The sequence below is a fragment of the Garra rufa genome, chromosome 3, assembly GCF_049309525.1.
Source record: "Garra rufa chromosome 3, GarRuf1.0, whole genome shotgun sequence".
NCBI classification, from domain to species: domain Eukaryota; kingdom Metazoa; phylum Chordata; class Actinopteri; order Cypriniformes; family Cyprinidae; genus Garra; species Garra rufa.
In genome coordinates, this window is record NC_133363.1 from 49,369,542 (window position 1) to 49,383,208 (window position 13,667).

At 32.8% G+C, this 13,667-nt stretch overlaps 2 protein-coding genes across 2 annotated transcripts; both read right to left on the reverse strand.

Moving 5' to 3' along the window:
* Window positions 1–4,385: 4,385 nt before the first annotated feature.
* LOC141331599 (placenta-specific gene 8 protein-like) lies at window positions 4,386–8,150 on the reverse strand. Its single transcript, XM_073836646.1, has 3 exons — window positions 8,002–8,150; window positions 7,742–7,895; window positions 4,386–4,559 (listed from the first exon to the last, which is right to left on the reverse strand). Exons 1-3 carry the CDS (start codon window positions 8,148–8,150, stop codon window positions 4,386–4,388), a joined length of 477 nt encoding a protein of 158 aa, XP_073692747.1.
* Window positions 8,151–10,347: 2,197 nt separating this feature from the next.
* LOC141331768 (uncharacterized) lies at window positions 10,348–10,966 on the reverse strand. Its single transcript, XM_073836795.1, has 4 exons — window positions 10,900–10,966; window positions 10,705–10,755; window positions 10,519–10,620; window positions 10,348–10,418 (listed from the first exon to the last, which is right to left on the reverse strand). The coding sequence occupies exons 1-4, from the start codon at window positions 10,964–10,966 to the stop codon at window positions 10,348–10,350; spliced, it is 291 nt and encodes a 96-aa protein (XP_073692896.1).
* Window positions 10,967–13,667: the final 2,701 nt, after the last annotated feature.

Genomic DNA, 13,667 nt, shown 5'->3' on the forward strand with positions numbered 1-13,667 from the left:
ATATGTGACCCTGGACCACAAAGTCATAAAGGTCAATTTGTGAATTCATAGTACATCTGAATGCTAAATAAATAGCTTTCCATTGGTGTATGGTTTGTTAGGATATGACAATATTTGGCAGAGAAACAACTATTTGAGAATCTAGAATCTGAGGGAGCTAGAAAAATCTAAATACTGAGAAAATCGCCTTTGAAGTTGTCCAAATGAAGCCCTTAGCAATGCATATTACTAATCAAAAATTGAGGAAATTTTCAAAATATCTTCATGGAACATGATCTTCACTTTATATCCTAATGATTTTTGGCATAAAAGAAAAATCGATTATTTTGACCCATACAGTGTATTTCTGGATATTGTTACAAATATACCTGTGCGACCTAAGACTGCTTTTGTGGTCCAGGGTCACATATTATCTAAAAAAAGATCTTATTTGGTTATTTTCTAAAACTGCACTAAAAACATTCAGTGTATTAACAATTTCCACTCAGAAATTGCTAGTAAAGTAGCAACAATTAAATGTAAAATTAAAAACAGACCAAACTTATGGTACTTTCTTGTAAAGTTCTAATAATAATTAAAAAAAATCAATAAAAAAACAAACCAATTTTTTTTTTTTTACAGTGTACAAAGAATGATAGTCATCTTATTCAGACAAATCTGACGGTACTTTCTTGTAAAATATATACTAATTTCAAAAACAACTTTTCAGTGCACAAATTGAGTTTTTCTTTTTGACTCATAGAATGCATGTCAAAATAACATAATTCAAACTGAATAATCACAAAAACTGCTCTTACCTGTGCTTGAGACTAGAGAAGACGGGCAGATTTGTTCACACTCAAACAGACAGAAGGATGGAGATAAACTGTTAGGACAGTCCCATAAAAAGACTCAAGAAGGTGTGCATCTCAATTAAAGTACTTCCTCGAAGTCACTAGTCAGGTTAGCAATGTGTCACCGCTGATGACACCCATGACCCTCTACCTGAAAAGCTATCATCATGTTTTAACAGGGGCATAGTTTCACTAGTGAATGAAGACTCTTGTTTATTTGTAAGAATGTGCATGACAAAGTATGACTAGGTCAACAAACTGGGTTTGCTGTTGGCTGCAATGTGTATAAAAGGCATTGATGTAAAGGTTAAAATACTGCTTCTTAAAGTAATGTGTGAAAAGATAAAGGAAGGAGAAAGTTTTTTTTCCAGTCATTATAGAACATGGAACAGGATAAACAGGTTATAAACACCTACACATATTTTTTTCCCGTCAGCTTCTTGTGCCCAAAAAAAAAAAATCCAGTAAAATTAAGAGGGAAAAAACGATTTTTCGTTTCTTTTTTTATTTACTACTACCTTGATTCTTTTTTGGGTATGAGTGCTGCCGAAATGCACATTGCCAAACATCAGACAACTCAATGCTGGTTTGCTCACATGCTATAGATTCCTATGAAAGACATGTTAGATTTCTTGCTGGTCCAAGATGGGCAAATGCCAAATGTGCATCAACAGCTTACAGTAGAACTACTTAACAAGGAATGTGTTGTTTTACCTCTAATACATATTGCCTTTCCTGTCCCCTTCTTGTTTGATTAATTTAAAAAGAAATTTACTGGAATATTTAGTTGTAAGAATATAATATTCACAGACACATCAGAAAAAAAGAAGAGAGAGAGAAAAAAAAAAAAAAAAAAAAAAAAAAAACCCCAACAACATTAAGGTGAACTATAGAAAAAATGGACATTGTTAGTGGACAAATTAATTGCAACGTGTGTATGTACAATACATACAGTATGTTTTTTAAAGGATACAGTCTTTACATAATTCATGTGAACATTTTAAAAATCGTTTAACTCTTTGTTTACATTATTATTTTATGCCATAATTATTCAAATTTGTTTTTTGAAAAAACTATTTTATAAGGGAATCATGAGACTATAAAATAACTAGGGCTCATACAACTTAGAAATCAGTTTAGGATGATTATACACTACTAGTCAAAAGTTCTTTAACAGTAAGATTTTTAATGTTTTTAAAGTTGCCAAGCCTGCGTTTATTTGATCCAAATACAACAAAAACAGTAAAATTTTGAAATATTTTTACTATTTAAAATAGCAGTTTTTTATTTGAATATATTTTAAAATGTAATTTATTCCTGGGATTTTAAAGCGGATTTTTTTGCATCGTTACTCTAGTCACATGGTCCTTCAGAAATCATTCTAATATACTAATTTGCTGCTCAGAAAACATGTATTATTATTATTTTGTTGAAAACAGCTGACTAGAATTTTTTCAGTTTTCTTTGATGAATAGAAAGTTCATGAAAACAGCATTTATCTGAAAAATCTTTTGTAACATCATGTCTTTATCATCACTTTGGATCAATTTAAAGCATCTTTGCTAAAGAAAAGTAATAATTTCTATAATTTCCTCCCTCCTTTTGAATGGTATATTGTATAAAGCTTTTCATTTAAGATAAATGCTGATCTTTGGATTTTTCTAATCTTTTAGGAATCCTGAAAAAAAAAAACTACCCAACTGCTTTAAGTATGTATAATAATATTAATAATAATACATGTCTCTTAAACAGCAAATTAGGGGTGGGCGATATGGTAAAAATGTCATATCCCGATTTTTTCAAGAAATATCACGATTCACGATTTTATCCCGATTCTTTGTCATGTTGGTTTTGTCTGAGTAGTACAGCCAAATTATTTTTTCTATTTTAAAACCAAAACCTTACAAGGTAACAAACTATAAAATAAAAAGAATGGCAAATATTTAAGCCAAAGTGGGCGAAGACAAAAAAATCTTTGTCATTATTTTCTTTGTTTTTAAAAAATAAGAACAAAGATAAGCTACATGTTACAAATACACATACTATACAAATAAAACAAACAGTGCTTTAATTTTCAGGTACAGTCGGTGTATTTATCAGTAGCATTCAAGAAATTTAATTAACAAATATAAAAATAAAACACTATATACATTGTATACATAAATTATACATAGAAGCAACATTTAAAGCAACTGTACTGAAGTTCTTCAGTCAAGAGCAGTGAGTGATTTTCCTTTCTTTTGTTTTATTAGCGTATCATCACCCAAAAATGACAATTATGTCATCATTTACTCACTCTCGCATTTTTTTAAGCATAAAACATGCTGAACATAAAACTTATTTTGAATAATGTGGGTAACCAAACAGTTGCTGGGTCCCCAGTTACTTCCATCTTTTTTATTTATTTATTTTAAGTCAGCGGGGACCAGCTACTGTTACCCACATTATTCAAAATATCTTCTTTTGTGTTAAGCACAAGAAAAAAAATTAATATAGATTTAGGACATGTGAGTGACAACATTTTTGGGTGTACTGTCCCTTTAATGACAATCGGCAGCATGTTTAGTTCTGTCACAGAGCTGCACGCATCTATACAGGCGCGCATCCGTTTTTCTCTTAACAGTGAACTTTCACTTTAGACAACCAACTGTGTTTATATGTAATCCTTGCGTGTTTTTGACAGAATAAGCAAATTAAGCGCCAAAGATAGCTCAGTTTATTAATCAGGTGCTGTTTGACAGGCTTTTAGCGCACGTGCTTCAGGTTTACGCGCTCATGAAGCGCATGCCAGAACAGCGCGCGGACCAAATGGCGTTATTTTACCGGCAAGACTTTGAAGCACATTCAAATAATGTACTTTTGTGATCGCGAATATGAATAAGTGCAGTGTCCCGTGAGTGAATGTACAGTATATTAAGACGGAGGCACACTGTAGCACGATACTACGATATTTATTCAAAAGCAGATCGTGGAGACATTTTAATCGTCCACGATCAAAAATCGTCATATCGCACACCCCTACAGCAAATCAGCATATTAGGATGATTTCTGATGCTAAAAATGTAGCTTTGATCACAGGAATAAATTACATTTTAAAATATATTCAAATAGAAAAACGTTATTTTAAATAGTAAAACTATGCTGTACTTTGGATCAAATAAATGCAGGATTGGTGAAAAAAACAAAAACAAATTTACTGTTCAAAAAAAATATTCATGTTTTTTTTTTAATTCATCTTTCTTACTGATACTATGATAAAATGCGGAAAAAAAGATGTGTAATTACAGCAATGGCCAATTATAAGTAAATTTTGTTTACTGTAATTACTTTTAATTGAAATGATCTGGTACGACTTGTTATAGTAGAAGCTAAGCTCCTTTTTCAAAAGTTAGTCAGTTTTTCCACCCATACCAATCCCACATCATTTAGTTTTAAACATAATTATATTAATGACTTCATGTCTTCATTCACGTTTTAATAAGTACAGTAACTATACGTATTTTCATTATGTTCTGAAATGAGATCAATCCGTTGTGATCGGAAGCAATCACACTAGATGAGATGTACATGGTCTAGATCCATCAGTGGTGTGTAATGGGTTTCAGAGGATGATAAAGAATTGGCATTGGCCCACACAGCTGCTCGTCTCTTAATCTCACGGGAGATCTGACACCAAGACAGCGGATAGCAGCAACAGCCATAAAAACAGTCGCTGCACACATCACCCTGGGAAAGAGATAGAGAGAGAGAGTTGAAATTATGTAAAGATGCCAGAGTCTTATTAAGTTCCTGAAAGCTAATACTGTTTTGGCATAAATCTTTTGCAGGCTGAATGAATGACCCCAATCTCAACTGTTTTTTGGGATATTTTTGTGTAACATAACCTTATAAATCACAAAAAAATGTAAACCATCTCCATCTAGTGGCAGAATGAAATACTGCTTATTACTCTAGTAGTGCTTTGACAAAAGCCTCTCTTGAGTATCTTGAGATTTTTTCATGTTTTTAGACATCACCAGTTGTGCAATGTAAAAAGCATTTAATTTAAGGGGCAATTCACTGACAATGAAAATTCTGTAATTTCTTATGTTTCTCCAAACCTGTCTGATATTATTAAGAATGTTGATAACCAACCAACCAAACAAACATAAATCATTGAGACATTTCTCAAAATATCTGTTCCACAGAAGAAAAATCATACATGTTTGAATCAACAGTAAGTAAATTATGACAGAATTATAATTTTGTGGTAAACTATACACTTAATTTTTACTTCTAAGGAACAAAAGATGTTAGTAGAGGGATCTTGGTGGTACTTGAAGGAATAGTTCACCCAAAAATAAAAATATGCTGAAAATTTGCTCATCAGGCCATGCAATGTGTTTGTTTCTTCATTGGAACAGATTTGAAGAAATGTAGCATTACATCACTTGCTCATCAGTGGATCCCTTTTGCAGTGAATGGGTGCCGTCAAAATGAGAGGCTAAACAGCTGATACAAACATCACATTAATCCACAAATAATCCACATGACTCCAGTCCATTAATTAATATTTTGTGAAGTCAAAAGCTGAATGCTTGTAATAAATCCACGATTAAGATGTTTTTAACATTAACCAGTAAAATGTGAGTCCTCTATAGTATTGCTGTCTTCAGTGAAAAAGTCATCTTATTTGATTCAGGAGAGGAATATGCACAGTTCCAGCACATTTATAAAATAGTCCAAGTCCGTTCTTAACAAATCTAAACAAAAACACTAGTCAATAGTTTTTGAACAGTAATATTTTTTAATGTTGTTAAAGAAGTCTCTTCTGCTCACCAAGCCTGCATTTATTTCAAAGTACAGCTGAAACAGTAAAAATGTTTTTACTAACTGTTTTCTATTTGAATATATTTTGAAATGTAATTTGTTCCTGTGATCAAAGCTATCATTACTCCAGTCTTCAGTTAAAAACATTTACTATTTTTATCATTATTATCAATATTTAATACAGTTGAGTACATTTTTTAAAGATTCTTTAATGAATAGAAAGATCCAACAATAAGCGTTTATCTAAAATAAAACGTTTTTTCAACATTATACACAATATTCAAAAGCTTGGAGTCAGTATAATTTTATTTTATTTTTTTTGAGAAAGAAAGTATAGAAATTAAAACTTCTATTTAGCAACAATGCTTTGAATTGAGCAAAAGTGATGATAAAGACATTTATAATGCTACAAAATATTTCTATTTCAGATAAATGCTGTTCTACTGAACTTTCTATTCATCAAAGAAACCTGAAAAAAAAATCTACTCAGCTGTTGATTTCTCAGGTATCATGTGATGGTGCTAAAAATTCAGCTGTGAAATCAAAGGAATGAATTACATTTTAAAATATATTCGAACAGAAACAGTCAATTTAAATAGGACAAATATTTCACAATTTCACTGTCTTTGCTGGTATTTTGGATCAAATAAATGCAGGCTTGGTGAGCAGAAGAGACTTCTTTAAAAAACATTAAAAATCTAATTTCAAAAACGTTTGACTGGTAGTGTATGTGGATTTTGATGTAAGAAGCCAACAGGGACTGAACATTTTCAATGGAGGAAGTGTTATTATAGATTAAGGATTATAAACACACTGCTTTTCACTTTACAAGATGTAAACTGACAGAATGGAGTCGTGTGGATCATTTGTAGATTATTGTGACTTTTTTTATTAAGTGTTTGGGCTCTCATTCTGAGGGCACCCATTCACTCCTGAAGATCCACTGGTGAGCAAGTGATGTAATGCTAAATTTCTCCAAATCTGTTCAGATGAAAAGACAAACTCATCTACATCGTGAATAGCCTAAAGGTGAGATGACTTTTAACAAATTTTCATTATTGGTCAAACTATTCCTTTATTTTGTCTTCAGTTTGATCATCTAATCCTGAGTACCTCATTCCACACTATATGTGACCCAGGACCACAAAACCAGTCAAACAGGGTCAGTTTTCTGAAATTGAGACCTGAATCATCTGAACAAATAAGCTTCCCATTGAGGTATGGTTTGTTAGGATAGAAAAATGTTTGAGAGATATTACTATTTGAAAACCTGCAATCTAAAGGTGCAAAAAATCAAAATATTGAGAAAATCGCCTTTAAAATTTGTCCAAATTAAGTTCTTAGCAATGCATATAACTAATCAAAAATGAGGTTTTGATATATTTATGATAGAAAATTTACAAAATATCTTCACGATACATGATATTTACTTAATATCATAGAGATGTTTGGCATAAAAGATTTACATTCAATGTATTTAGGCTATTGCTACAAATATACCTGTGGCACTTAAGACTGGTTTTGTAGTCCAGGGTCACATATTATTTCAATACTAAATCCAATTTCTCAACAAAAATAATTTAAATTGAATACTTTCAGTTTGTCTTAAAATAATAATAAAGAAAGAAATCAGAGCACAACTCAACAAGCTGATTTTTTCTGCAACAAAATCGATTTCTCATGTCACATGTACTCTGTAATGTACGATATGCTGTCATGGCGCACTGGCTTGTGTTGTGGGTGTTTGCTTCTAGAAGAACTTTCAGTTGGTTTGGTGCTGAGAAAAGATGCTAATCACAGCCAATTCACTCGGTTTTGGAAGAGGGTCATATGGGTGGAATGTAAGTGTATGTGTGGGCATTGGGTCATATGCGTGGATGTTTGTGTGGGTGCCTGTTCGTGTAAGAGTTTTCATGCTTGCATAACTGCTGTAAATCACTTCCAAAAAGATTTTTGGTCCAATATAATAGTACTATAACACTAACATATATGAGAACATAAGTAATTATATGAATGTATATACTAATGATTGCATTTTTTGTTTTGTCACAGCATTTGAACTGTCTTTTAACGTCATTGCACGAGTGATTTCATTTCACCTCAATGCCGTAACGTTCTCTCACAGCTGCACGCATGGCCAATGACGCTGGCGTTCCACATCCAACACAATCCAACAGGGGCAGACATGGGCATCCCCCTGTGACCCTGTTGTCTTCAAAACAACTAAAGGCAGGCACCAGAAAGCCCAGCAACCTGAAAACACACAGAGATGATGCTTCATTCACAAACAAATTACACATGTGTATGTTTTTATTAATATTTCACAAAATTATAATGATTGTAATGTTTTTTAACTTGCATGACCATTAGTACAGTGAACAGGCACTTACAATCCTCCATATCCCCCCAACATTCACAAAGTCCAGTGCTCCACTTGCTGTCCAGTTCTGCTAGACCAGGTTGGGACTGTACCACTCTCAGCTGCAGGGGGATGCTGATTCTCTCCATAGTGACATTAATAGCTGTGCCATTTTAATGCCAATACTATATTACAAACATTTATTGTATTCTATTTTTTAACAAACTTAAACTGAACCTTCAAACTCTCTTTGCAAACGTGTGGATTCATATTCTCCAGTGCATTTACAGATCTTAAATTAATCTAATTTGGCAACACCTTGACAGTTTAATTATTCCACAAAATTAATAATCATTTGTTAAAATTCTAAGCTTCATGTTTACATACAGATTCATGCACTAACAAAAGCAAACACAAAGTGTCTTAATCTATAAGTTCTGACACTGAAAAAAGTATTAACAACAACATTAATTCTTACCAGTAGCCTGGATAACCAGAGATATTTTATGTACAGAAATGTTCCATGTTCCATCAAATAAATAATTATCAGATATAATTGTTAGCTGCAGCCCAAATCTATTTGGAGGATTTCATTTTCTTCCACAAACCTTTGTAAGCATGATTAATGTAGCTGTTAACTTCAGCTGTTGACTGTAAACAAGCTACTCCCTTAGTATTCTTGCAGTTCTTTGGTTCTCAAGAATTTGACTAAAAGTTGATGACTAGTGAACAAAATTATCCATGCTCATGAATTTTATTCACTTATCGCTTCAAGGTTATCATTGTGTTTTAGGAGCCCAAAATTAAGCACAGACAATACTATGAGTATTGGATGCAACTTAATAATTTTCATGATTTTAAAAAAGTTTAAAAAATTTTAACAATGCTTTTCTATATTAATGTACATTCAAATTTAATTTGCATCCGTAATTAAAGTTGAATTTTCAGAATCATTACTCCAGTCTTCAGTGTCACATGATCCTTAAAAAAAAAAACATTCTAATATGCTGATTTAGAATAAGTGCTGGAAACGTAATACTTTTTTTCAGGATTATTTGATCAATAAAAGGTTAAAAAGAACAGCATTTATTTATTAGAAAGGTTACACAATACTGTTAAAATACTGTACACAATAAACAATACTGTTAAAAAGTTTTGGGTTAGTCACTTTTTATTTTTTATTTTTTTTAATACTTTTATTCACCAAGGATGTGTTAAAGTAATAAAAAGTGATAGCATAGATTTACATTGTTAGAAAAGATTTATATTTTGAATAAATGCTGTTCTTTTTAACATTTTATAGTCATCAAAGAATCCTGAAAAAAGAATCACTGGTTCCCAAAAAAATATTTGGCATCACAACTGTTTCCAACAATAATAATTCTTTAATTATATGCCTTGACGAGCGACTTCTTTAAAAAAACATTACAAGACATTTATAATGTTACAAAAGATTTCTATTTCAGATAAATGCTGTTCTTCTGAACTTTCTATTCATTAAAGAAACCTGAAAAAATCTACTCAATAATAATAATAAATGTTTTTTGAGCAGCAAATCAGAATATTAGAATGATATCTGATATCTGAAGTAATGATGCTAAAAATTCAGTTTTGAAATCACATGAATAAATTACATATGTTTTAAAAAATATGTCAAATTGTACTGTTTTTGCTGTACTCTGGATCAAATAAATGTAGGCTTGGTGAGCAGAGGAGACTTCTTTAAAAACTTTTGACTGGTAATGTATTTGCCTACTCATAGAAGTGTTAGGCAAGCAACTAATTCCAGGAAATCTTTGTTGCCATGAAAACTGATACTATATTATCAGATTTTGCGATGCTGAGGGGTCAAAATGCTGATCAACAGATTTAAACCTTACATAGGAGATCTTGAGAAAGATTTCAATCACTGAGAGATCTGCTTTACAGATACAGTAGTACAAAAATGTACTTTTGGGTCCAAATATAGTAATTAAACCTAAGAGGGGCGAGTGGCTTGTTGAAACATGCATAATTCTTCAAACACTGTCTAAATCTGGCTTTTTAGTGGTATCTGCTGTAAACAAAGATGACCGTTGGAGATACAGAACACAATATCTTCTTGTTATCATTACAAACACACGATAACAGAAAAACACGTCTCAACAGTTTACGCTTTACATACTTTTATTTTGTTGCTCTTAAGATACAATCAAAAGGATCACAATTATAACATTGTTAAAATCAGAGGATTTTCATGGTTATATTTAAGTACATTCATCATAGAGACTTCAAACATACATGCTGGCTACAGATATATGATAAATCACATTGAAGCTCTATATAAGGCTGCACAACTCCACCAGATCACAAAGGAAGAGAAGGATATTTAGAGTGACACATCCGTACAAACTGTTTCTTCGAGTTTTCATTTAAATCTGCGTAAAAAGGAAAACAGATGTATTATAATGATTAATGGCTACATTTTCCCCATAACTTCTACTATTAATTGTTTTAAAACAAAACGGTTTAACTTACATTTTGTGGGGTTCCTGCAAATACACCTGACAACTTCATCGTATTCATAGCTGTTTTTAGGATTATGTCTCTTTGCACACCACAGACTCCCATTCGGATGAACTGAAAAAGAGAGAATTTTACGTTACATCAAATACAATTCAATCATTTTATGACCATGCTTTGGCAAAAATACCTATTTCTTACTTTTGCATCCACAAGCTGTCTTTTGTTTCAAGGATCCCCTCTGGGAACAAACTGTGTGAAGAGACATTAAATGACATTAGTCTCACATTAAAAGGATAAAGTTAATGTTGAAAAACTCCCTTACGGTAACATTAATGTGAAAACTACAGAGTAAATGGTGTAAGCAATGTACAGGCAAATCGTTGCAGAAATTACCTGGGTTGTAGCACAAAATTGTGGTCAGAATCACCAGGACAAACAGCAGACAAATTGGTTTGGACATCTTCACGCTGGCGCTGATGCGGCTTATTGAAAAGGTATGATTTCCGCCCTTCTTTGATTCCCCTGTGTAATGATTATCTCATCTGCCCCTTTCTTACTTCACCTCCTTTTATACCCTGAACTGTTCATGAGGGTTTAAGTTTAACGCCAAAAATGAGTTTCAACATGTTCATGTGCATACCACAATTTTACCTGAATGAGAAAGGAGATCTTGCTTGTTTACCTCTAATCTAAACAACAACACTCAAGAAAAAACACGTTTAATCTGATAAAGTTAATCTTGCCAGATCACAATGTGTGGGACTGAGTAGCTGGAATATACTGGCAGTGGAGCTGATTCACTGCGAGTGGAGGTCAGACTCAGAGCATCTGTTATCAGTTTGTTAACTTATAATATAGTACACTAGGCCTGTATGATATATTTGGTCTATATGGCTAATGCCATCCAGGGTTCAAAATTATTTTTTCAAGGAATATGTTGCCGGTTAGACAGTTTCTGTCTTTCTTTCTCTTTCTTTCTTTCTTTCTTTCTTTCTTTCTTTCTTTCTTTCTTTCTTTCATTTAAGAAAAAAACTTTAAACTTGAGGATTTACTGTTGTTCTTACATTTTCTTTTAAAGTTGGCACCAACTGACCAGTCTTTCTGACTAAACAAACCACATATCGTGTGTGGTTTATTAGGCATTTCGTAAAACAGTAAGGTGATACTTCACAAGACAGAGAACAAAAAGAGGACTGGAATAAGTAAATATCTTACGTACAATGAACTGAAACCAAACCTGCTATGGTTTGCCAGGTCTGAATAAGGTTTTTCAAAACCTCCATGCGTAGCTTGTGAAAGTTTTGTATTTTCCATCAAACATCAAACACAAAAATGAAAAATGTAAACTAAAAAAAAAACAAACAAACAAAGGAACAAACAACAAAATTGCTACATTCACATGATTTTGACTGCCATGATATTTACTGAAACTACAAGCAGGCTAAATCAAAGGTTTTATAAAAGCAGGGGTCAGGAACCCTTTTGTATTTTTCTTTTTAGAAAACGGTAAACAAGTTGCAATATGGAATTAATTGTGCAGGACTTTTACTGTGAGGCTGAGTTACCACCTGAGGAGCATAAATCCTCTTACGATTTGTGTGTCTGTGTGCGTATGAGTATGAGTGTAAAACAAAGTAGTGTTTACATCGACTGCATTTATGTGACAACTCACCAAGGCGGGCATTTTGTCATACTTCTGTCATACAGTGAATCTCTTATTTACATCACGTCTATGCTTTGTTTGTTATAACGATAATGATAATGATTTGCGAGCGCGTACTGGACAAAAAAATTAAACAGTGAGTAGATTCTAACTTAGGTGCCTCTGACTTTCCCTTGCCTTTGGAAAATCAACAGATATCCCTGCTGAAAAAAACAATCCACCTTTTTCTTCAATGCTGAAGTAAGCCTATGGGTGAGACTTCCGGTTCATTAGTCACTACAGGGAAATAACGAGAAAAATAACAAAGTGCAGTAAATGGCAAAACTGTTTACACTACAAACTATTGTGTTCATATTAAGATAATACATTAATATAATTTGTTGATACACACTAGTTTGCAATATCAAGCGGCAAAACGAGCTGTTTTGTACAGCTAAAAATAGCTGGACACCGATGAGACCGAAGCCAGACACATTAAATTTACAAATGGCTGTGCCCGCTCTTATGGGAGATCAGTGGTCCAAATCTTTAATTCGTTTGAAAACATGTTAGAACTAGACGGTTTGAGCCTTTACTGAGCATTCAAAGTTACAAGTAGGCAACACAATCTGAGATATTACACAATACACATTAACACAATAGTTCAATAGAAAATAAAGATAAAGAGTGACTTGCGTTTTAGATACAATGTTGGCAGTTACTTTATTTGTTTTTGCTTTGCCAACGAATGTAATTCCAAAGTCATGAGTCTTTGCACAACTCATCTATAAGCAGCACAGTGGCGTTTCCATTTGGAATGATTCATTTTCTTTCAGTAAAATAATAACTGATTAAGTAAAAAATTCAATGACTCATTCATAAAGAATCCTGAAGAAATTAGACTTTTGGAACTAGTCGGTTGAATGATTCAACTCGCCCACAATGAAAGGCAGGAAGGTCATTGTTGTTAAATGACTGTTTTGAAGAAATCAGTTAAATTAATGATTTAATGACACACTCAAAAAGAATGTCACCTTGTCACCACTTGCCACCTACTAGCCTAAAGTAATATGCAAAAAGAGGAAGGATGAAAACCTTCCACATATCATCAAGAAATCAGGTGAAGATACACAAAACTGGCATTGAGTTTTATAGAGGGTTTGCATTTACGCCATGGATGTGCGGCCATATTAGTGATACTCGGATGTAAACAACATCATGGATTGAATTACTGAATACGTTGTTCTGCTAATTTATGCTGTCTAAACCACAGAAAAAACGTGTGGAAGCTGTTAAATCATATAGAGAAGTACTTAGTAAGCAGGAAAGAGCACAATATTTTGACAAACTAAAGTTAATATGTGGTAAAAGATACATACAAGCAGTATTAATTACCCTAACATTTCACCTACCTGACCGGAAATTATAAGAACAAAGAAATGTTGTCAAGATTCTTGCCCTGGAAATCCTGGTTCAGTTTGGTCAACCACAAATGCCTTTTGTTCCTCAGACAGTTTTT